At 61.6% G+C, this 22,737-nt stretch overlaps 8 protein-coding genes across 8 annotated transcripts; all 8 read left to right on the top strand.

The window, feature by feature from the left end:
- Positions 1-378: 378 nt before the first annotated feature.
- LMJF_25_0430 (conserved hypothetical protein) lies at positions 379-3,432 on the top strand (the record flags this gene model as incomplete). Its single annotated transcript, XM_001683744.1, has 1 exon — positions 379-3,432. The coding sequence occupies one exon, from the start codon at positions 379-381 to the stop codon at positions 3,430-3,432; it is 3,054 nt and encodes a 1,017-aa protein (XP_001683796.1).
- Positions 3,433-4,786: 1,354 nt separating this feature from the next.
- On the top strand, positions 4,787-10,024 carry LMJF_25_0420 (conserved hypothetical protein; the record flags this gene model as incomplete). The annotated part of the gene is made up of 1 exon (XM_001683743.1): positions 4,787-10,024. The coding sequence occupies one exon, from the start codon at positions 4,787-4,789 to the stop codon at positions 10,022-10,024; it is 5,238 nt and encodes a 1,745-aa protein (XP_001683795.1).
- Positions 10,025-11,306: 1,282 nt separating this feature from the next.
- Positions 11,307-12,194, top strand: LMJF_25_0410 (conserved hypothetical protein; the record flags this gene model as incomplete). Its single annotated transcript, XM_001683742.1, has 1 exon — positions 11,307-12,194. One exon carries the CDS (start codon positions 11,307-11,309, stop codon positions 12,192-12,194), a length of 888 nt encoding a protein of 295 aa, XP_001683794.1.
- A 1,438-nt stretch (positions 12,195-13,632) lies between these two features.
- Positions 13,633-13,935, top strand: LMJF_25_0400 (hypothetical protein; the record flags this gene model as incomplete). Its single annotated transcript, XM_001683741.1, has 1 exon — positions 13,633-13,935. The coding sequence occupies one exon, from the start codon at positions 13,633-13,635 to the stop codon at positions 13,933-13,935; it is 303 nt and encodes a 100-aa protein (XP_001683793.1).
- A 788-nt stretch (positions 13,936-14,723) lies between these two features.
- Positions 14,724-15,443, top strand: LMJF_25_0390 (conserved hypothetical protein; the record flags this gene model as incomplete). The annotated part of the gene is made up of 1 exon (XM_001683740.1): positions 14,724-15,443. The coding sequence occupies one exon, from the start codon at positions 14,724-14,726 to the stop codon at positions 15,441-15,443; it is 720 nt and encodes a 239-aa protein (XP_001683792.1).
- Positions 15,444-16,841: 1,398 nt separating this feature from the next.
- Positions 16,842-19,403, top strand: LMJF_25_0380 (conserved hypothetical protein; the record flags this gene model as incomplete). Its single annotated transcript, XM_001683739.1, has 1 exon — positions 16,842-19,403. One exon carries the CDS (start codon positions 16,842-16,844, stop codon positions 19,401-19,403), a length of 2,562 nt encoding a protein of 853 aa, XP_001683791.1.
- Positions 19,404-20,304: 901 nt separating this feature from the next.
- Positions 20,305-20,844, top strand: LMJF_25_0370 (conserved hypothetical protein; the record flags this gene model as incomplete). Its single annotated transcript, XM_001683738.1, has 1 exon — positions 20,305-20,844. One exon carries the CDS (start codon positions 20,305-20,307, stop codon positions 20,842-20,844), a length of 540 nt encoding a protein of 179 aa, XP_001683790.1.
- A 1,239-nt stretch (positions 20,845-22,083) lies between these two features.
- Positions 22,084-22,458, top strand: LMJF_25_0360 (conserved hypothetical protein; the record flags this gene model as incomplete). Its single annotated transcript, XM_001683737.1, has 1 exon — positions 22,084-22,458. One exon carries the CDS (start codon positions 22,084-22,086, stop codon positions 22,456-22,458), a length of 375 nt encoding a protein of 124 aa, XP_001683789.1.
- Between the last annotated feature and the right edge of the window lie 279 nt (positions 22,459-22,737).

Raw genomic sequence — 22,737 nt, 5'->3', positions numbered from 1 at the left:
TCACTTCCTTTTCGTGTACACCTTCTTCTCCTGTGTCCTTCTCCGTGTCTTCCCTGCATTTTGGTGCATGCGTGCGTGTGTGTGTGTGTGGGTCTCCATGTCGTTTACGACACCCGCTTTCCTCCCACCCTTTCCTACTAGAGCCACTCATGCCGTTGGTGTAGGACCCGAAACCGGAACTCACGTCGTTTGTTGCAGGCGCTGACGATCTCGGATCATTCCTCTCCACATCCGCCGCAGTCACTGCTGCACACACTTAGCTCTCTTGTTTTTTTTTGTTCCGGTTCCTCACCCCTTGTGGGGTCTACGAGTGTGCGTGCGCCATCTTGCCTCTTGCTACCACTCACGCTCCCCATCTCTCTACCGTTGGTACCAAAAATGGATGGGAAGAACTGCTTCCGCACGCGATGGACGCAGGAGCCTATCTTCAGCGGCGGCGCGTTGGCCTCTCTTGCGCTTCCAGTGTCAGCCCCCGCTGCCTCGTCCGCACTTTCGACGTCGGCCGCTGTGGAGGAATGCCTCGTCGTGGCGTGCGGCGACACCGTGAACGTGGTGCGTGCAACAAGTGGAGAGGTGCTGTGCAGGTACACGTTGCCAGTAGAGGACGTGATTCTCCATATTGACGCCGTAACGGTGCCCGAGGCGTCGGATGACGACGGCAAAGACGCCGCAGTCGCAGATGAGGGAGAGGCGCGCGGGAAGCGCGACGCCGGTGCCGCGGAGAAGTCGGCCACGGCGAAGAAGTCTCCCAAGAAGAAGGCCAGGGCCGGGAAGAGAGTCAAGCCGTCCGAGGGGGACGAAGAGAACGCCGTCCAAGCGGAGAAGAAGGTGGCCACACCGTCCGTGGCGCCGTCCTCAAGCGACGCGGCCGCTTCTCGAGGCGACAGGGAGCTCGCTGCACCGGCTGGCAGCTACGTTGCGGTTGGCACGCGCTCGCTGCAGGTCTACGTGTTGCGCGTTGACGCCCGCGTGGAGTTGTCGGCCTCGCCCTCGTCCTCTCCTTCAGCGGAGAAGGGTGCCGCTGCCGACGCCGCTTCTGAGGAGGGCAACACTGCAGAGGCGGAAGGCGATGATGCGGATGTAGTCGGCGCGGCAACCGCTACCGGCACCCTTGTACAGTACTCGATCGAGCTGCAGCGGAACTGGACGGCGGCGCAGCACGCCATCTCGGTCGTGCACTTTTCCCAGAGTGGCACCTACCTCGTCTCGGGTGCCACGGATGGCAGCGTGAAGGTGTGGAACGTTTTTCACCATCACCTCACGCACAACTTGGTGTGCCCCCACAGCTCGCTCGTGCAGAGCGTGTGCCTCGACCCCAGCGAGGCCTACCTCGCCGTCGGCTCCTTCGAGGGGCACGTCACCGTCTTCGACTTCGTGGCAAAACGGATAGTCGCGGCAGGGCGGCCGCATGTGCAGGCGGTCGAGTCCATGATCTTTAATGACGCGCTCACACACATCTACTCCATCGCCAGGGATCGCCGTCTCGCTCTCGGCAAGATGATGTTCATCGAGAACCGCAAATCGACGGAGCTGAAGGAGGTGCGCGCGATTGTGGTGAAAGAGCACGTGTCGAGCGCCGCCTTCGAGAGTGCTGGGCTACTTCACGTTGGCGCCATGGACGGCGTGGTCAGCACCTACCGCGTGAGCGAGGGCGAGGCAGTACAGGTTGTGCGCCGACTTCCGAAGCCGCCGTCCGCGGACGCCGAGGACGGTGCCGAGGAAGCGTTTGTGCGCTCTCTGCTCGTGGCTGGCACGCCAAAGGGCACGGGCATGCGCCGCCTGCGCGGCTTTGTGGTGCACGACGTGCCGCACGCGCCGGACACCTCCTCCTTGTACGTTGGTGACGCGGGATTTAACATTCAGCACCTGCGCCCCTCGTCGGCGGAGCGCAGCCGGTACGAGGTGACCCGCACGGTTGTCGGCTTTCTGGATCAGCTGCTCGACGTGAAGCTGTTCCCTGAGGCCTCGCCGCTGCACCGGGCTGTGGTAACCAACAGCAAGGATGTGCGCCTGTACGCCTCGGACGGCTGCGTCTCCTCGAAGACTCTGCGCGGCCATAGTGACGTGGTGCTCTGCTGCGCCGTGAGCAGTGACGGGGCGTGGATCGCCACCGGGGCCAAGGACAAGGAGGTGCGCGTGTGGTCGACCGAGAGCTGCGAGACGGTCGTGCGCGGTGTTGGCGGGCACACAGCGGAGGTGACATCGCTGTCCTTCAACGGGAAGCAGACGGACACCTACCTGCTGCTCTTCTCTGTCTCCAGCGACGAGAATGTGCGCATGTGGGACATCGGCGTCCCTCTGGCGGAGCGTGCGTCGGCAAAGCAGCCGCTGTCGCGCGTGGAGGAGATACAGCACCGGAGCGGCGTGAACGCGGCCCACACGGGCCCCATCTACACCGTGGCTGTTGCGCCCAACGACCAGTACGTCGCGACTGGCGGCAAGGATAAGTCGGTGAATGTGTGGAACATTTCAGGCAAGAAGATGTACCGCGAGGCCTCCTTGAAGGGGCATCGGCGTGGCATCTCATCCCTTGCCTTCTCGCCGGTCGATCGCGTCCTGGCATCGGCCTCGAATGACGGGTCGGTACGGCTGTGGTCGCTTGTGTCGCTGACGTGCCTGAAGTCGATGCAAGTGGACCGCACCTCGGTGCTGCAGCTGAGCTTCTTCAACAACGGCACGCAAATTGTGACGAGCAACGCGGAGGGCGTGCTGCGTGTGTGGGCCATCGCGTCCTCGGAGTCGGTCTGGGCTGCGGAGGCGCACACGGAGAAGATATGGGCCTTGGCGGTCGAGGAGCGCCCTTCCTCGGGCGAGACAATCTTCTACTCTGGTGCCGCCGACGGCGTGTTGATCGCGACCGAGGACTACACCGCCGAGGAGGTGGCCCGCATCAAGGAAGACCGGCACCAGATGATCCTGCAAGAACAAGCGCTCTCCAACGCCCTTCGCAAGGGCGAGTTCTCAGAGGCGTTTATGCTGGCCCTGCGGCTGAGTCACCCGCGCCATCTCCGCCAAGTGCTCGTGCGCTGGTGCGCCAAGGACGCGCGCCAGTGCGAGAGCACGCTTCGCGGCGAGCTTCTGCCCGCCCTTGACGCGGAGCAGATGACGCGGTTGCTGCAGTACACGCGAGAGTGGATCACGAACAGCCGTCATTGCATGGTGGCTACTCTGGTGCTCTACGTACTCATCTCCTCACGCCACTTCGAGGCCGTCGCACAGGTGCCGTCGATGGCGTCGCTGATCGAGCCGCTGCTGGCTTACACGCGCAAGCACAGTCAGCGCCAGCACGACCTGCTTCGACGCACGTACTACATCGACTACGTCATCCGCGGTCTTGCACCAAACGTACTGACCTCGCTTCCCCCGTTCGTGCATCAGGGTGAGGGCCGGAGGGAGGAGCCGCCGCTGGCAAAGCGCATGCGCGTCGAGTGAGCGCTGCGTTTCCTCATTTTGAGGTGTTGTGGATGGGTACGTCAACGGATAACTAATCGAGGCTTGCGGCTGTGTAATGCGCCGGCCTTGGACTTTTTCTTTTCTATCCTTCTCGCCTCGCCCCCCTCTCTCTTTCTCTTCCTGTGCGTGTGTGCGTGTGTGCGTGTGTGTGTGTGTGTGAGCGTGAGCGCGTCTGTCTGTCGTGCTGGTGGGGTGGTTGGACACGCAAACCGAAGCACGTTTCTGTGCGCTTGCGTCATGTGCACGGAGACACCGACAGACATACGGACGGAGAAAGCGAAAGGGAAGGGCCGGGGTATCTTAGGAGGAGCGCGTAACCATTGGACGGCCAAGCGCGCACATCGTGGTTAAACGAACAAGGAAGCACCATCCCGTCAGTGCAATACGAGGCAGAAGGGGGAAGGGAGGGAGGGGCGCAGGACTTCGCTACACCATTCTGCATTCGTGTTGCATATCAACACCGCGTCTGCATTCGAGGCGTTACCTTCCCCGAGTGACTCCACAGACTCACACCCTCAAAACACTGCCTCACCGCCCTTTCACGAGAGGTATCACCTTTACCGCCATTCTCCGTGCGTGTGGGTGTGCGTTTTGGGGGGGTGTCATCGTGACTGTGCAGATGTGAAGCACGCGTCGCTCAACCATCTCGGTCTCTTGCCTTCTTCATGCTGACCTCTTCACGTCTCTTTGACTTGAGCACCATCCCCCGCATCATGTCGTGTGGTGGACCGTGACCACGACAACGGATGCGTGCAGATGCACACGCGCATTAGCAGCCCTTCGCACGCACGTAGAGACGTACATACGCGCACGCTTACAGACGCACACACGCGCACACGCCAAGCGACCCACCCATTGCACAGCTCTACCCCGCGCGGGCTTCCCAGCGTGCGACACGCCCCTCTCCTCCCTCGCAGCAATAGAAGTAGCAGTGCCGAGACACGGAGGGGGGAGGAGGGGCACCAGCGCCTAGCGGTGTGCAAGTCGTAGCTTCCGTCTCGTCCTCCCCCTAGGTCTCCACACACACACACACACACACACACACAATACACATACGTACGCCCACTGCATAGACACGCGAACCCAGCAGCTGTGGCGCCGTACGCTACCCGTCGTTCAAGCCTTCTTTTTTCTCTTTCGCTCTCTCTTGTTTCTATCTGTCGTCCGCTTCGACACCCATAGACTGTGCACTTCTGCTTGGTGCCTGGCGCAGCACCGTTACCTGTCCTCCTCCCCTCTGCGCGCGTGTGCTCCTCTGGTGGGGGATTTTATCTTGTTCTAGACGACCACACAGACACGCACACACACACGAAACAAAAACAAAACGATTCTAATGAGTGGCGAGGGCGTCCACTCCCTGACGCAGCGGCTGCTGTCCTTGGAGGACATCATCCGGCAGCAGGAGCAAACGATTAGCGCGGTGTTGCAACGGCTGCGCGATGTGGAGCAGTACGCCGCGGCGGAGTCGCACAACCGCGAGCAGGCGCAGCAGCAGGTGTATGCGCTCCTCAGCGATCGCGGCGGCACCACCGCGGAGACCGTCAGTCACATGCAGGCCCTTTTGCAAAATCACAACGATCGTCTCAGTGCGCTGCAGGCTGAAGTCCAGGGGCACGGCGTGGCGTTGCGCGGCGTCAACGACAAGCACGATGCGGCGTTCCGAGGAATGGAGCAGCGTCTCCAGGCGGACGCCAATAGCGCCCACCAGCGCGCGCAGACCGGTGAGGCCGCGTCTGCTGAAGCAATGCGTGCGATTCAAGCGCAGCTGCAGAGCCTGGCGAACGCGACGCAGGCCATCGAAGCTCGCAACCATGATAATTTACTGGCGCTGCAGCAACAGATGAGCGCTGAGATCGCCGCGCAGCGCCAGCGAAGCGACAACCTAGAGAGCGCCATGCGCGATGGACTGCGCGACGTGCACGGGTCCCTTTCTGGTGATGTGCAGAGCGCCGGCGCTCAGCAACGCGGCGATCTGGAGGGCGCGGTGCAGCGCATGAATCAGCAACTCGAGTCCCTCGACCAGCGTACGCGCATCGACATGAATCAGCTACACAACACTGAGCAGGCCGACGTCGGCGACTTGCGGCGCCGCATGGGCGAGCTGGAGTCCAGTTTGTGCGAGATGGTCCAGGCCGCCACGAACGGGCTGGCGCGCGAGGTGGCGCAGGTAGTGCAACACAGCCAGATGCTGGACAAGCGGCAGGAAACGGCGCACCAGGCAATCTTGCAGGAGCTCGCCAAGCACGACAGTCACCTAGAGACCGTGGACCTCAACTGGCGGGCGAGCGTCACCGACCTCAGCGTCAAGATACGCGAGGATGTGGCTGCCACACAGCACCGTGCAGCAGCGGGTGATCAAGCGTTGCAGTCCCAGATCGGCGCTGCACAGGATCTCTTTGCTGCTGCAACAGACAAACTACGCCGTGATCTGACGGAGCTGGCAACAACTGTTCAGGAGAATTGTGTAAAGCCACTCCAGCAGGCGCACCACGCACTGAGCATACAGGAGCAGCGCATGAGCCGCATCGCCGACGACTACGCCTCAATGCAGGACTATCTGAGGACGTTCGTATCGCACGTCGACAACGATGTGACGCAGTTGAAGCACGTTTTTGAGGCTGCGGTGCGATCCGCGCACTCTGACCTCCTGGAGCGCATCAACCTCATCGCAGCGTCGAACGCGATAGACCAAGACCGGGAGATGCTCCGCGCGGAGGTAAATCGTGGTTTGGGGAGGCTCTGGGAAGATGCCAAGAGCATGTTTTTGACGCAGCGCAGCTTGAATGATATCCAGAAGCAGCTGGCGATGTTGGAGAGCGCCGTGCGGGTGGAGCTCTGCGCGTTGGCGGAGCGGAACACAGACGTCTGGCGCACGGTTGACGAGCTCCGCATCGGGCGGCACCGCGCAGCCCACGGGCCGGTCACGTCAGCCGTAGCCACCAGAATAGCTCCGGAGAAAAGACCTTCTCGCGATTCAGCTGCCGCCAATGCCGTCACCTCTGCTATGACAACTCCTGTGGCAGACTCCTCCTCTCGAGTACCCATGAGTCAAGTATCGGTGGTGCGGGCAGATGTCTCCAAGGCACCGCCAGAGCAGATCAGGGCTGCAGCGACCGCCGCCACTGCGGTGCTGTGGTCGTCGATCTCGGAAAAGCCGTCCCGCGCCAGCTCCGCGGCGGAGAAGGTGGAGGAGATCGACAGGGACAGCGATGAACATAGCGAGCGCCTGCGGCAGCATGAGGAGGACATCAAAGCGCTGCGGGCCTCCTTGCAGCGACTGCGCATTGCGCAGGCGCAAGAGTTCAGCAAATCGGCGAGCGCAAACCAGTGGAACAGCGCGTCACCAAGGAGCACTGCAGCAGCCGCTGCCGTCCAGGTCGATGACGCATCCGGGGAGGCTAGGTCAGCCGCGCGAGAGGCAGCAGAGTACCTTGAGGCTACTGAGCTGGCGCAAGACGAAAGTGTGCGCGCGGCCAAAGAGCTTTCGCTTGACCTCGAGCGGGTCGACGCGCTCGAAGAATCGCTGCAGATGCCGTTGGCAGAGCTGAAGGCCGTGCGAGCAGCTGCAGCACCTGTGCACGAAGCGCAGTCTTCACAATCGTCGCTACCCTCGAAGAAAAGCGAAGGGCCGGTGGCAGCGCCGTTCTCCACGAAGGCCACGTCGTCACGCTCGGTGTCCTTCAAGGGGCTCGCCGTCAGGGAGGAGGAAGCCGCGACACATGAGGCAGAGGGCGAAGCTGCGACACATGAGGCAGAGGGCGAAGCTGCGACACATGAGGCAGAGGGCGAAGCCGCGACACATGAGGCAGAGAGCGAAGCTGCGACACATGAGGCAGAGGGCGAAGCTGCGACACATGAGGCAGGGGGCGAAGCTGCGACACATGAGGCAGAGGGCGAAGCTGCGACACATGAGGCAGAGGGCGAAGCTGCGACACATGAGGCAGAGGGCGAAGCTGCGACACATGAGGCAGAGGGCGAAGCTGCGACACATGAGGCAGAGGGCGAAGCTGCGACACATGAGGCAGGGGGCGAAGCTGCGACACATGAGGCAGAGGGCGAAGCTGCGACACATGAGGCAGAGGGCGAAGCTGCGACACATGAGGCAGAGGGCGAAGCCGCGACACATGAGGCAGAGGGCGAAGCTGCGACACATGAGGCAGAGGAAGATGAACATGGCGTAAGAGACACTGTCGCTTCTACCATATCTTACCCATCGGAGAAGGCGAAGACCCACACCGGTCTCTCTGCAGACGCAGCCGCGGCACCGGAAGATAACCTCGTCGAGGTTCCCGGCAAGTTGACCGGCGAGGTTTTCATTTTGCGTCAGGACACGCTAGGCGTTCCGTCGCCGGTCTCAGTGCGGGTGCGACCGGCCACTGCAGGCTCTGCGACAATCCCAGCAAAACCAGTGGCCTCGTCAGACGCGTTTGTGAAGTCGAATTCGCGAGAGAGTGTCGTGAAGAAGCCGCTTCCGAGTCGCGGCACCACGTTGTCCGAGGTGCTGCTGCCCACCTGTCAGTTCGTGCGTAAGCGCGAGTATGCCAACTTCAGAGACTTCACCAAGCGGGAGATCGACGCCGTTTGGGTAGAGCTGCTGAACATGCGTCGTACCCGAAGTCTTTCGAAGGAGGAGCTGCTGCTGCACATCAGCCGGAGCAAGGAGGAGATGCTGAACACGGTACTCAAGATTGTGCAGCAGCAGGAGAGAGAGCTGCTCGGCATGCTGACCAGCATTAAGACCCATCTCACCGCGATGTATCACAACCCTCACTCGATGCGGGAGATTCGCGTGTTTCCTATCGACGGCGGCCAGCGCCTGGAGGAGTTTGTGCGCTCCCTCTCAGGCCAGCTGAAGGATATGCCAATCGTAACCGAGCCGGCGCCTGCATCAACTCCAATCAGCACCGCTGGGCTGTCCGAGGGTGGAGGGCAGAAGACGCTGTCGCAACCAGCCACACACGAGCTTGGCGAACGGCGCACAGTGACGTCTCCCACGGCAGCCGTGGCGCCGTCTGGGCAGTCCCTGCTCTCTACACCACGCGGCGACCAAGGCGGGGTAGACACGACGCTCTCGAGCGCACCCTCTTCCTCGCCGATGGAGCCGCAGCTCATTCATCCGATGGTGCACCGCCACGTCAGCCATCCTACCCTCAAGCCCGAGTCGCAGGGGGTCTTGCATGTCAGTATCGACGAGATGGACCCATCGAAGCTCGACGGCTCCCTTCAGTGCAAACCGTCACACTGCTTGGCGCCGAAGCGTGCATCCTCGACAGACCAGGCGCAGGTGCGGCAGTCCACTGCGGCCACCTTCGTGAATCCGGAACTCGCGGCTCCCGCACCGCCCCTGTCTGAACCGGAAGGCAGCAGGTTGCACCCCCTCCCTGCTGGCACGTTTTCGACGTCAGCGCAGCTGTCCCAGACCCAGCTACCGTTACCATCATTGACGACTATTGGGGTCGAGCCTCATCCGTCGCTTAATGGCTCCCCTGCGGCCGCTTCTGCTGGTTCCCGTCCAGGCAGCGGTAGTGAACCCTCTTGCTATGTTTCTGTGCACGCAGATCGCACCGGTCCGCCGTTGGACCTGCTGCGGAGACGGAGCGACTCGGCCATCCGTGGCTGCGTCGGCGACGACCCGGCGCGCTACGTGAAAGGAACCAGCTCGCCGTGCAGCTGGACGGGCAGCCCCATCCACCTCAACCCGCTGCACGGGGTTCGCGTCACCAATTGTCTGCCTCCTGTTGAGACGGAAGCTCGTCGAGCGTCAATCGTGACAGCTGCGCCTGGTACGGCGTCGGCCGCACAGTCTATGGGCGGCGGATTGCAGCTCCTTGATGATGTGAGACAGCCGGACACATGGGCGCCTCCGCATCAACGTTCTCGAGACTTGTCTTGCTCGCGCGCGGCTGCTCAGGCGGAAAAGTCGGATGCACCGCGGCAAAACGACGCGTTGCCCGAGGCGCACCACTTCTCTCATATTTGCCAAGAGAGCGAGGCCTACTACCAGTCGGTAGAGAACATGCGGCCGTCACGCAGCGGCGTGCGGCGTCGGTCTACGGGCACCGCAGTGCCCACTTCCGCCATTGACGGTGCTTCGCCTCTGTGCGCCAGAGAGACAGGACATCTCTACCACCGTGAGACCCCGATGTGGAGGCAGCCGCAGCCCTACGCGCCGCCTCACCATCTTCCCTTCCCAGTGCCGCAACCGCAGCCGCACGACTACAGCTCCGCGCCAAGCGGCTGCAGCAACCCGGTACCGATAGGCATTGACCCAGCGCGTCCACCTGCGCAGGTCCACTCACTTTCATCCACTGGGACCATCCATCTAGGGCCCTACGGGAGGCCGGCAGGTGCCTACACTGGAGGCTGCAACGGTGGCAGCAGCGCGCGCGACGTGCACAGCACCTCACAGTCGTTCAGCTCTACAACACAAGAGCAGCGCCGTTCCTCGGCGAAGGTGTCGTCGAATGCGGTTGCGGTGCGTGTCCTCGACGACCTTGTGAGCGGAGCAGACGTCTCAAGCAGGTCGGACCAGTCCTTGGCGGTCACCATCCACCCGTACCACGAGCACTGATAAAAGGGCTGAAGGCGCAGTGCTTGATGCTCTGTATTGCCCCAGCGAAGAGGGTGATGGTGCGGCGTGGACTGCACATGAGCGCGCACTCCTCATCTGTGCTCAACGACGGCTCTCACCCACTCACCATACACATGCGCATGTGTGCAGTGCACTGCACAATGCTTTGATGCAGCGCTGGCCGTCTATTGCTCCTCCCAGACAAGCACGCACACCTAGACAGTAGAGTGTGCCGACGTTACTGCGGCTGTGTTTCCGTGGTGCGGTTTCGAGGGGGGGGGACGGTGGGGGCGAGCGGCGGTCTTTTCAATCCGTCTGTTCTTGCTAGGGAACTGTCCATGCATGCGCGCTCATGTGTGTGCGTGTGAGGGAGCGGGAGCAAGTGCCTCACACTGACAAACAGGGATGAGACGAGTCAGAGCGCGCGGTCGTGTCTGATGCGCTTCCTTCCTGTATCTCTCGGGGTGTCTCTGGCCAAATCCTTCCCTCACCCTACCCCCTTCACAGCCTCATGAAAGACCCCCCCTCTTCCTCCCGCCCGCCCCTCACCTAAGACGGAACCGTTGCCATCTTCCATGTGCACAACACTTACTGTACATCATCCCAGGTGTAGATGCTTCCCCCTGAAGCAGCATCCCTCACCATATCAAGTTGCTTTTTCCGTCTCTGCCTACTCGGTCATCTTGACACTAGCGAAGGTGGCAGCTCGTGTGCCACACACATACACACACACACACACACACATGTCCGCTTCACTTGTGTGTGTGTGTGTTCTGTCCGGCTAGCCACGGACTTCCGCCGAACTCTCCCTCTCCCTCTCACGCGTCGCAACACGCAGAGGCAGCGAGGTGCCCATGCGGGTACGCATTTGAAATTGCACTTCACGCTGGGGAGGCGATGCAGGGATGTCCGTGTGCCGCTGCCCGGCAGAGGTACTCGTTACTTGCTCAACCTATAGAGCACCCTCTTGTTTCCCAGCACTCGCCAGCATGTTCGTGCCGTTGATAGTCGCGCACGGCTCTGAGCGAGAGTCTTCGATGCTTTATTCATCTCGCAACCGCCGTTCTTCTCCCTTTTATGTTTGTCTGACTTGGTCTCGCGTCGAACATACTATACCCCACACGTACGCGTATCGCCACTACCATGTTGTGTGGGTCAGTGTCCAGCGGCGAGTGCAACCACCGCCCTTTCCAGGAAGCGAAGCGCACGCGTGCACGCCTACGCCATCCCTCAACAACCGACTGACACAGAAGAGACTTAGAAGTGTGTACGGCACGAAGCTATGGGGCGCAACAAGAAGTCTAAGGCGACGGCGCACGCCCAGGCTTGCAGCGACGGAGAGCGTGAGGAGGAGCACGGCGCAGTCCCTACGACAACGTTGCCCGCACGTGCTGAGGGCTGCGAGGAGGAAAACGGTGCATCGGCTGCTGCTGCTGATGGCGCTCAAGGCACGCCCGACCATCACAGCGGCCGCTGCTCGGAGCGCGGCAGGGATAGCGACGATGACGCTCCGAAAACGAAGAAGGAGTACAGGGGCAACCGGCTCAAGAAACTGGAGGTGCAGCGCAAGAAAGGCAAAGGCAAGGGCGCTAACGAGGACGACAAGGCAGAGGAGGCGGCGAGAGAGGGTGACGCCCACGAGGAGCCTCTCGTCGTGACGCGGCAGAGGGCGGTGGAGGTGCTCTACTGCCCCATCTGCACCTTTCCGGCGGAGATGTGCGAGTTCAGTGGGATAGTGGAGAAGTGCCGGCCGTGGCTACTAGAGCATGCGGCGGATCTGGCTGACGCCGAGGAGCGCGGCCGCAAGCGACGCATCTTGACTGAGAAGGACCGCCTCGAGGCGATGTTGGAGGGGCGCGGTGTCAAGAAGGCTCTGGAGCGCATTGTCGTGCTGGAGGTGGAGAAGCGCACGGGGCGACGCATGATCACCTCTGTCTTTGGCATGGACCTCTTCGGCTTCAACCTGAAGGATGTGTCGAGGGACTGGCGCAAGCGCTTCTCCTGCGGCGCCGGCGTGCGTGCCGCGGAGGAGGGCAAACACCAGGACTGCATCGACATTCAGGGCAATGTGGTGGATCAGCTGGCGGACATGCTCATCACCAAGTACAAGATTCCGAAGGAGTCGGTGTACCTGATGGAGGGTAAGAAGAAGGTGCCCTACCCGTACTAGTGCTGCCGATGCTCTTGCCGCTGCAGCGTTGACACCTCGTTTTCGCGCCACCGTTTTTGCGGTAACCGTTGACGCTTGTGAGGTGGCGATGCCCCACGGGTTTCACAGCTGCAGCGGAGTGAGCGAAGAGAGCAACGAGGCACCGGCTTTTGTTGTGCGTGTCAAGACACGGGTGAAAGTGGAGCGCGAGGCAGCCCAAGGCACTGCCCTTTCAAGGTAATCGTGCGTGGTTTCCCCTAGTCCCTGCGTCTGTCTCTCTGCGTGTTGGCGTAGTGGGACACCGATGCGTCATTGCTGTTGTGCCTATGTGTCGTGGGCCAGACTGTGCACCCTAAGCTGAAGGGCTCGCCGCCGATTTCCCTCTTTCCGGCCTCCACCTCCTCGCAGCGCCTTTTTTCTGCGATGTACCCGCGCACGTGAACTGGGGCATGCCGCCATCGTGTGCTGCAGTGCCCCGGCGCACGACGCTGCGTCTCTCGCGCATGCTCTGTGTCTGTGTGTGTGTGTATGTGGGCGTGCGCGACTCGAACGGCGCCGTCGTCGCCGCGGGGAGGGGGGAGGGGGAGCACCCGACCCAAGAATGGTCAAGGGAGGGCAGGCCGGAGGGAGGAGCGGCTGCGCGGCGTCAGCACTAACACCAATTCCGCGCTCGGCACCCCCCCCCCCAAAAAAAAAACAGAAAAAAGACCAATGAGGTGCCGCTCGCACATTCGCATGCACCGCCAGCGGCTGCACAGGGGGAGGGGGGATGCCATGTCGCCCCAGAACTCGCGCTTGGGTGTCTGTGAGTGTACGTGTCCGTATGCCTGCGCATTGTGTTGGTTGTTCTCCTCTGGCACTGTGCGCCTCGCTGGTCGTAATCACTTGCCTCTTTCAGCGTGTGAGCGTTGTGGTCCTCAGACCCGTCTCCGAGTGGACAGTGGGCGATGCGTGCACTTGCGCTCGACGGGGGCAGGCTGCTGCGACTGCCGCCGTTGAAATAACGGGGTGGTAGTCTATAGATGCGTATATATGCCTGAGGCATGGTGCCCATTGTCGACTGCCTTGCTCGTTGTCACTGGATTCCTATATCGACCTACGCGCCGAGGCGCTATGTTAGCGCAGCGTTCTTTCTCTTGTGTGAGCGTCCCCACTGGTGAAGACCGCACCCGTTCTCTCCCTCTCCCTCGCTCCAGCTCGCGCTCTTCCCTTCTCGTTTCTTCACAACCGTCACCTCGGCGGCGTGTCTGGCACGTTTGGCGCGCCTCTGCCAGTTTCCCGCGTCACACAACGCACGGAGCAGCGCGCTCAGCACCGCCTTCGGATAGGTGCGCACCCCCGAGACGTCTCTGCCGCAGTCGGCATCCGTTGCAGGCCTCTCCCTGCCTTGGGAGAGTGGAGAGAGCACACTTCACGGGACAGCCGCGCCTTAAACAGAATTCGCACACCACGTCGCACCATGCAAGGCTTCTTTAAGAGTTTGGTCTACAAAACCTTCGTCTCGGAGGCATCGAATACGCCTCTGGTGCAGCGCGCAGCGGAGAAGGCAGCTCGCATGGAGCGCGATGTGACCGGCGAGAAGCTTGGGCTGTGGCTCGGCGCCGCTGCCCGTGAGGTTTCTAATGACATCCGCTCCAGCTACAATATAGTGCGCGCGTACCTCAACCGTGACGCAGTGCAGAAGCCACAGCAGTCACTGTCGACAGCGGGTGGGCAGACGGGGAGTGTCGGTAACGGCCCTAAGCCACCTGAAGGACGGTGAGTCCCGCAAACCGCGCGCACACACACATACACACACAGCGGAGCGTTTCATTGCTTCTCTCACGGACACTCGCGTTGCGGCGTCATGTGAGTGCTGCGCTCCACTAAGCGGCGGCGTGTGTGCCCTCTTCTCTCCCCTTCCCCCCTGTTTTCGAGAGAGGAGCCATCCACGAAGTCCGCGATTGCTGCTGCGGCGGGGAGAATGCACCGCCGCACCCTTCCACATCCCATCTAGTACTTCGCACTTTCTGTCAAGAAGCATGCGGGCCGCACGTGGAGGGAGAGAGGACATGAGTGACCTGCTCAGCGCTCGTCTTCTGGATCTGCGCGCTGGTCTCGCCTGTACTATTACTGCCCCCTTTCTTCTTTCGTCTCCTGGCTCATCTCTTCTGCGGATGTCGGTCTTCAGGTGTGCACGTGTCTAAGTGTGGGTGTGGCGATGCATGCTTGATCGGATCTCCCTTGGTGAATCAGCACCGCTACCACCAACATGACAGTGAACACCATCGCCACCGAAAGCACGATCCCTCCCTCTCGCTCTCACCACCGTCACCCTCCTTTTATCGTCTCTGACGTTTCGCTCCCCCCTCCCCCACTCTTCTCATCGCACCCCGCTCGCGTCACTCGCCATGATGCGATGAGCATGTGTGCCCGCACCGCTGGCGTCCCCGATGCCCATCGCCGTGCTTGGACAAGGGCAGTGCCTGCCTGATGCGACGGAGGAACGGGAAGGGGAGGGAGTTGTGAGGGCTACGCGCGCCTGACAAGGCGCAGGGGCTGCCTCCGTGGATGCTGGTGGGGTCTCTTTGCTCTCTCCCGCTTCGCTGCCGCTCTCGCAACGGGGTGCCTCACTCTCTGTTCTCCTTTCCCATCCGCTCCTCTCCTCTCCCCCTCTCACTGCAGATGGGCTCCTTAGGTGGTGCGCCCTACGTGGCCAGGGTGCAGCAGGCAGCGACAGCGGCTGATGCCCTTGCTGCGGTGCAGTCAGGCCTCGCGGATGCCTCCGTCTTCTTCTACGGAGCCCTCCTGAGTGCGCTCCAGACGTGCATGAGGAAGCAGAACGCGGCGGTAGTACCGGCCCGCACTTCAGACACCATTGCGTTACTGAAGCTGCTTACCTTCAACACTGTGGCGGACGTCGATGCGACGTCCGATGGTGTCAAGGCCCTCCTCGCCCAACAACCGGAGCTGATGACGAAGCTACGGCTGCTTTCGTTTCTCACCTTATGTAGCCAGCACGTACTGACGCCTGACGGCGTGTGCCTCTCGTACGGCGATGCCGAGCGGGCGCTTGGAGTTCAGGACACGGTGTCGGTGCAGCGCACGGTGTTGCACGCGGTGCAGCAGCGGCTGTGTGTGGCCCGGCTCAACGAACGAGAGCGGCAGGTGCGCGTGTACTCGTACGAGAGCCGCAACGTGACGCCAGACGACATGGAAAAGCTGAGGGAGCGAGTCGTGCAGTGGACCGCCTACGCCAAGGCGCACCTGCGTGATATTCAGCCAAGCTAACCAATGTTGCGCACCTGCCCATTGAGTGCTGTTCGCGATCTCACCTCTGCGTTCACCTTCGTTCCCACGCTCATCTACACGGAAAAGAAATGTGTATGCAGATGCAGAGGTACGATAAGCGCACGTAGGCTGGCTGAAACGGGCGCGTCTCCCTTGCATCTGCAGGCGGCACCTTCAGTTCTCCCGCCTCTCTGTCTGTTCCTGCGCGTCTTATCGTTTTGTTGTGCGCGAGTTTCGCCCTGCTCCTCCTCATCTCTGCTTCGTCCGACCTCGCTGTTGTCTCCTGTGGCCCCCTTCCCCCTCTGCCCCTCATTTTCGGTATGTGTGCGTGTGTCTGTGTCAAGGGAGGAGGACGCCACGAGCGTGTCAGTATGTGTGCCGAAGCTGTGTGACGCGCAAACGCCGGCACAGGCGTCAAGCCGCAGGAGAGGAGAGAGGGATGCTCTCTGTTTTGACTTTGTCGACCTTCGCGTTGACTGGCGTCGACACGCCTTTCATGCCGCCTCACGGCGAAGCGCACGTCGGGCGCGCACGAGTGTTGTGTGCCGAGCTTCTCTCATGCTTACTCCGCTGCTCTCCTCAACCCCCTTCCCCCATGCTGGCCTGCGACGGGGTTGCCATCTTCCTGCTGCGGCTGCCTCACTACCAGCACCTCTACTCTTTATTGTGTCTGTTTTCGTACCTGTTGCAGCTGTGTCGGTGGGTGCGGCGCTTGCTCTTGTGCCATCGTGCCTCGGTTGTCATGCTTGTCTGTGCGCCTCTCACCGCGTCCTCTTCCTTTTGGCGCAGGTGAGCATAGCACACACGCGGCCCATCTTGCTGGTGGTGCGAGCGGCTGTAAGACGGGGGGGGTGTTGTCCCTCTCCGTGTTTTGCCTGTAACGGTGTTTTTTCCAACTGAGCCTTCTGCCGCTCACGCCCCACGATCACGCCCTCGCCCTTCATCACCAGCCGGTCCTCTCCTCTCACAGCACTGGCCACACTCATGTACACACACACACACACACGCACACACACACACACACACACGCACACATCCGTGCTGACGTTTCGCATTTTTCGTCGCTGGGTTTTGTCATACGCCGCTTTCCGTGGCAGGGGCGGGTGGACGCACCGCGTCGGGCATCATTGCGCCATCGAGTGGCAAGAGCACAACGCACCCCTCCGCACACACGCACACGAACACGCACGCACCACGGCACCGCGCCCCCTTTTTGGTTTTGCTTTGTGAGAGTGCGAAGAGAGGGAGGCGGAGGAGGACGTGTCGGATCGACAAAACGCCGGTGCTCCACACGCACTGAGAGACTGCGCACGCGTTGGTGCTGTGATTTGGTTTTGTACCCTGTGCGTCTCTGCGTTGTCTCCATCTCTTTTTCTCATCTTAAGCAGAGGCTTATCCATGTCCACGGTGGCGTCCATCGCTTCCTCCGCGCACGGTGCTGCTGCCTCTGCACCACCAACGGCTCTGCCCACCACGGAGGATGACGCCGCGTGGTACACAAGCTCTATTGTTCAGCTCCCACCGACCGTGCCGGAGCTGATCCAGTGTCTGGAACACCAGCAGGAGCGATGCGCGCAGCTGACGCGCTGCCTCGAGCGTGTGCACACGCAGACGAGTCGACTGGTAGCAAGCAGTGCCGGAACATCTGCGGAGAATCGGTATACTGCTCTCTTGTCTGCTGCTGAAAACGGCGCTGCCAAGTCGAGCTCCCCACTCGCTGAGTGTTCGCCGACAACGTCGACACCGCCGCCGCCACCTTTGTTTGCCTCACAAGTCCGCCCGGCTGCTGACGCCAGCTCGGCCCCCGCCGCCGTCGTTGCGCGTGGCGTCCCTGCCACCACGGCGACGGGTGCTAGCTCGCCTGCGTCCCATGCCGTTGCCGGCCGCGTAGTGCGCGGCACGGCTCTGACTGGTAAGGTGGTGGGTGCGGCAGGAGAGACTTCAACAGCTGCCACTGCTGTGCGCGCTGTGGTGGTGGCTGCAGAGCCGTCGACAGTGACGCCGAGCTGTGCGCGGGCAACTGCACCCTTCTCTGAAGAGGTTGCAGAGCTGCGAGTTAGGGCCGTGGCGTTGGATGCTGCGGAAGGGCTGCTGACTAGCACTCGAAGTGAGCTGAGCACCACACAGACCGCACTGGCCATGGAGAGGGAGCGGGTCGAGGCTGCCCTGGCGGAGCTTGCTGACCTTCGCAAAGTGCTTCTCGCGGATATGAACACCACCTCCCTGTCACTGCCACAAGCAGGCACCACGCCGATTTCTCCGGCGCATCAACTCGCAGATATGCAGGCGCGCTTGGCAGAGCGAGAGACGGAGGTGCGCGCGGCACGCCTGCGACACGAGAGCGCCGCGTACGCTCTGGCACAACTGCGGCAAGCGATGTCCACCATGACGAGCGAGAAGGCGTTTTTGCAGGAGAAAAACACGCACCTGGAGGGTCAGCTGCAGCGCCTCTTGACAAGCTCGATGGAGGCTGCGGCCCATCCGGCACCGCGTCCTGCAGCAACGGCACCGCGGCTCACAGCCAGCGAGGCGTACCAGAAAGAGGCGCTGGAAAAGCAAATCAGCGACCTGCATGCCATGACTGACAGGCTGACGCGCGACGCAAAAAAACAGGCGGCGCGGCGAGCCAAGGCGGAGGAGGTGGCGCAGGCCCTCCAGAAAGAGAACGCTGAGCTGAAGGCGTCAGCGCTGCTGTACCGCCGGCAAGTGAATGAGAGCGAGCTGGAGCTGGAGCGGGCAATCTCGCGCAAGGAGGAGGATGAGCGACTCCGGCAGCTGGAGCGAGACGCGAGCCGCCTGCGCATCGCCTTGCGCGATCGCACCGACCAGTACCGGCAGGAAAAGACGGAGTGGGAGCGGCAGCTGCTCGCCTTGTCTCGGCGAGCACGTGTGAACGAAGCGGCAGTGAAGCAGCTGCTGAAGCGCGTGCTAGCCTGCCAGGTTCGAGAGGCGGTGTGGAAGCAGTGTCTACACTCTTCCACGCAACGCGGTGATCGCGACACTGCCACGAACACCGCGGCCGCGAATGAGAGTTCCAAAGTGGCACCGGAGCCGGTCACACGGACTGTCGCTGCAGCATCGTCGTCGACGTCGTCGCGCATAGAGGACGCCACCGTGACGACTCTCCATGTCGCTGTGCCGTCGCCCTCTGTGCCCTATAGTCCGGTTTTCGGGGCCGCCGCAGACACAGCCGTGCTTGTGCACCGAGAGCGGCAACTCGAGGAGCTCAAGCATACCTTTGAACAACGCATCGCGCTGGTGGAGGCGCAGCGGAAGGCTGAGATGCAGCAGTTGCTAGCCCTCAACAAGGAGCTGCGCCAGGCGCTCACAGTGTCTCAGGAAGGGTTGAGCGAGAAGACCAGGCTGCTCGAGGAGGTACAGCGCCGGTTACCGCCATCCGCGGTGGTGCCGTTGAGCAACGCCCCCGCTGCAGCGACGACAACGTCGCAGCGCCCTTCCTTCTCGGGCAGCTGGCAAGACACGTCGGCAGCGTGGGTTTGTCGCAGCGACGGCGAAAGCGGCCCTGCCGCGGCTTCTGTCGCCGACCTCGACAGCGACGACCCGCTCCCGTCGACGCATCCCCTCGTCGTGGCGTCTCCGCGGCAGGTCACCGACATCGAACAGCGCTACAACCCGGAGCACATGTCCACCTGGGAGGCGGTGCAGGTGGAGAACGAGGCGCTACTCGACCGTCTGACCACGATGCAGGAGGAGAAGTGGAAGCTCACGACAGTGATCGAGGACCTGCAGCTGCGGTGTGCCGCGTTGAAGGGCGAGCTCAAGCGAAACGCCTCCACCATGAACCAGCTGTTGGCGGCTGGAGTGTTCACCCCTGCAGCGGTGTCGCGTGGTGGTGAAGAGGGTCGACTACGCTCCCTGCAGTGTCTTCTGCAGGAGACGTTGCAAGCGAAGTTGGAGCTCGAGGAGCGGCTGCAAGAGGCAACGCGGCAGTTGCGGTGAGGGGCTGGCCGTGAACGACGGCCTTCTGCTTATATCTGTCTCTCTGCCGCAGGGAAAGGGGTGGGGGCGAGACGCCGTAGCGGATGCGCATACGTGCATATCTCACCTGCTCCATGGTCTTTGTGCGTGTGCTGCGTACACCTGAGCTCCTTCCAAGCTGTCTGTGTGGTGCCTCTGCCTTTCCCATGCACACGCGGGGCTGTCTTCTGCCGTCTCTGTTTTTCCGAGAGCCTTTGGGGTTTTCGGTTGTGGTGTGCGGATGTTGGTGATAGGGCACACACACACACACACACACACACACGCACGCACACACACGATACCGTTGTCGTGGCGTGCGGCGCCGGACACCAGCGTGCCGGCGGTCGTGCGACATTTTCCCGGAAGCAGGCGTTGAGGTGCATTGTCGAAAAGGGGTGTGCCGGTGAGTGGTCATGCACTTGCTGTGCCCGTCCCCCCCCCCTCCCCTCCCCTCCCCTCCCCAATGAGGCAGAACGGAGGACGTTCTGCGTAAGCGAGTGGCGTGCCCTGAGTAATAGCGTTGCCGGTCTGCGTAATGGTATCTGATGGACGTGTCGCGCCCGTCTTTTCACTGGTTTCGCAGGTGGAGGTGTACGTGACCGGCAGCGATGTCGTGCGACACCTCCTTCCGTATTCCGCCTCCCTCCCTCATGGCTTGCTCTGATGATGATGATGCCCTCATGACCTCCCCGCGACCAATGTTTCTTTCATCCCCCCCCCACCCCTTTAGTTCACCGAGCACCACTACCAACTGCTGCAGCAACAAGCAGCGAGGCGCTCGCTCTGCCCACGCTGGCCTTCACGGAAACAGCTGCAAGCAAGGCGCTCAGCAAGAGCGATACTCGTAGTCTTCCCTTTTTTTGTCGTTGTTTGGCTGCAGCCCATGCCTGCCAGCGGCACCAGCGACAGTGTGGCCGACATGATGGCCAAGGCGGTCACGAGCTCTGGCGACTTCTACGGTGGGCGCAACGGGGTGCAGGGCATCCAAGACCGCAAGGACGCCGTTCGAGAGAAGCGCCGTGAGCAGAAGAACACGCTGTCGCAGTGGTACGGCATGAAGAAGCGGCCGCTCAGTGAGGACCAGAGGCAAGAGATTGAGCTGCTCAAGTACCGCAACTTTGTGGACCCTGAGCGTCAGCACCACGCACCCAAGAAGGCAGCCGGCGTAGGGGAGAGCGAGTTCATGGAGTTCGGCTACTTTGCCGATGTGGGACGCAACAAGCGTCGTCGCTACAAGTCCTTCGCGGATGAGTGGATTGAGGAGAACCCGCAGTTCGAGGAGGTGGTCGCCACGCGTATCAAGCGCAACACGAAGGTGAATCAAAGGTCGAGGGCGGTCGCCGCGAAGAAGGCGGCGGTAGAGGCGGCCAAGGCGAAGGAGAAGCGTGCCTCGAAGCGCAAGTCCAAACACGACGTGTTCTAAGCGTCAGATGAGGAAGTGGTGGGTGGGTGGGTCGAGGTAGAGCAGCACACCGCCATGGGCGCATGCGCCTCTTTTGTCATGTGTTCTCGTGGTGTGCATGTACGTAGTGCGGCCGCCGCTGTCCGCCTTCGTTCCCCACCTTGGCCGCATTGGCAGACGCCGCGCTTGCGTGGATGTGTTGTTGCTTTATGGACTCTCTGAAGGGGGGGGGTCAGTCATGCTGGTACTTCGGTATTCGACGCGATGGACACCGATCTGCCGCTGCTGCTGCTTCTTACCTCCTGCAGTCGTGAGCAGCGCTGATGATGCCGGCGCCGCGCCGGAGCGTTGGCCTTTCGCTCGCCTGTGTGTGCACAGTGGAGATTTTGTCGCTTCCTCTCTCTGCATGTGTGTGTATGTGGAGGAGGGAGGATCGGCTTTGTCCAGCATATGTGCGCGTCCTTCCTTCGTCGCCCCCCCGTCTCGCTGTGTGCGCCGTCTTCTTCGGTTTGCGGCTGGTGGCCGTCTGCTCTCTTCTGAGTGGGCAACAGATGCGAGTGCGCGTGCACGCGTGCGTGTCTGTCTACGTGCAAGTCCGTGAACACACACACAACAAAAAATATGCGCACGCTCCGCCGCCATTTATGAAGCCGCGCATGCGAGCCCTTCACACGATCGCCGCACCCTCGCTGTCTCTCGCACCTCATCTCTGAGGTTGTTCCCTTCCTTTCGATTTGTTGTCTCTCGTAAGCTGCCGTATCGTGTAACAGCGTAACCGATCAGAACACAAACTGAAGCGAGTGAAGGGCTCAGCAACAGGCCGTTGTCGCGTGGCAAGCGTAAGCGCGGGGCCGCGTGCTGCCCCTTTCCTCCTTGTGCGTGCCGTAAAGTTGACACACCTCGGCGGGGTAGGGAAGGGCGAGGCGGGATGTGCAATGTCTGGGCATCTCAGCGTAACACCCAATTATCTTCGTTTTCAGATGTGGACGCCTCCCATCAACACACCCTCGCATCCGCTCCTCTACCCTTTTCTCTGTGCTTCGATAAAAGGAAGCACTACCTTGTTTGATCGCGCTTCCATGCGTGTACTGGGCACACCGATACCCAATGCGGCGTCTTTAACTGCGAGTGCCCACTCCCTACTTTTACACACACACACACACGCACACGGCACACGCTGTCACCTCTGATCGACTGTCTTGACGTGCATCTTTCTAGTCCTCCAGTCACCGTGTGCGTGTACACTAGCAGCACTCCACAATGTCCCGCACCAATGTGTTTGGGCCCAACTCGCTCTACTCCTTCACCAAGTTCGGTGCGCTGAACCGCAGCAATGGCGTTGTGCTGAGCAAGCGCATGAAGGACACCTTCCGGCTGGAGAACCAGAAGCACATGCGTAAAGACTTTGATCGCGAGCGGCGCTACCGCCTCTGCCAACGGTGCGGCATCACGTCGGTTACCGTGAATTTTGACCAGGTTCCATCGGCTCGTGTGGGACTGTGGGGCCGGTGTGTCGACGGGAAGGACTACACCCACCACCGCTTCGTCGAGCTGTCGCAGCGCGAATATGAGCAGTTGCGGGACTGGCCCATAGAAAAGCGACTGAACTGGTGGCGATATGAAGGCGATGAGTGATGTGGTCGCAAGTCGTGGACACCGGTGTCTACCTACGTCCAAATACTTGTGCAGCCTCTGGACAAGCGAAAGGGTGGGGTTGCGTTGCTGCACACATCTGCTGCCCCCGCTGCCGCCCCTTCCCCCCATCTCCCTCCCCGTTTCTGTATCATTTCATGTGTTCGCGCAAAGGTGCTTCTTGCTTCCACTACCGATGCGCAAGCGTGCAGCCAGCTGTGCTGGCCAACAGGAGTAACCTCGCCAAACTACTTCAACCTCCGACACACGGTGACACGTCTG

Source organism: Leishmania major, chromosome 25 (genome assembly GCF_000002725.2).
Source record: "Leishmania major strain Friedlin complete genome, chromosome 25".
Taxonomy (NCBI): Eukaryota; Euglenozoa; class Kinetoplastea; order Trypanosomatida; family Trypanosomatidae; genus Leishmania; species Leishmania major.
The sequence above is the reverse complement of the archived record's forward strand: the minus strand, read 5'-3'. Positions and strand labels throughout refer to the sequence as shown.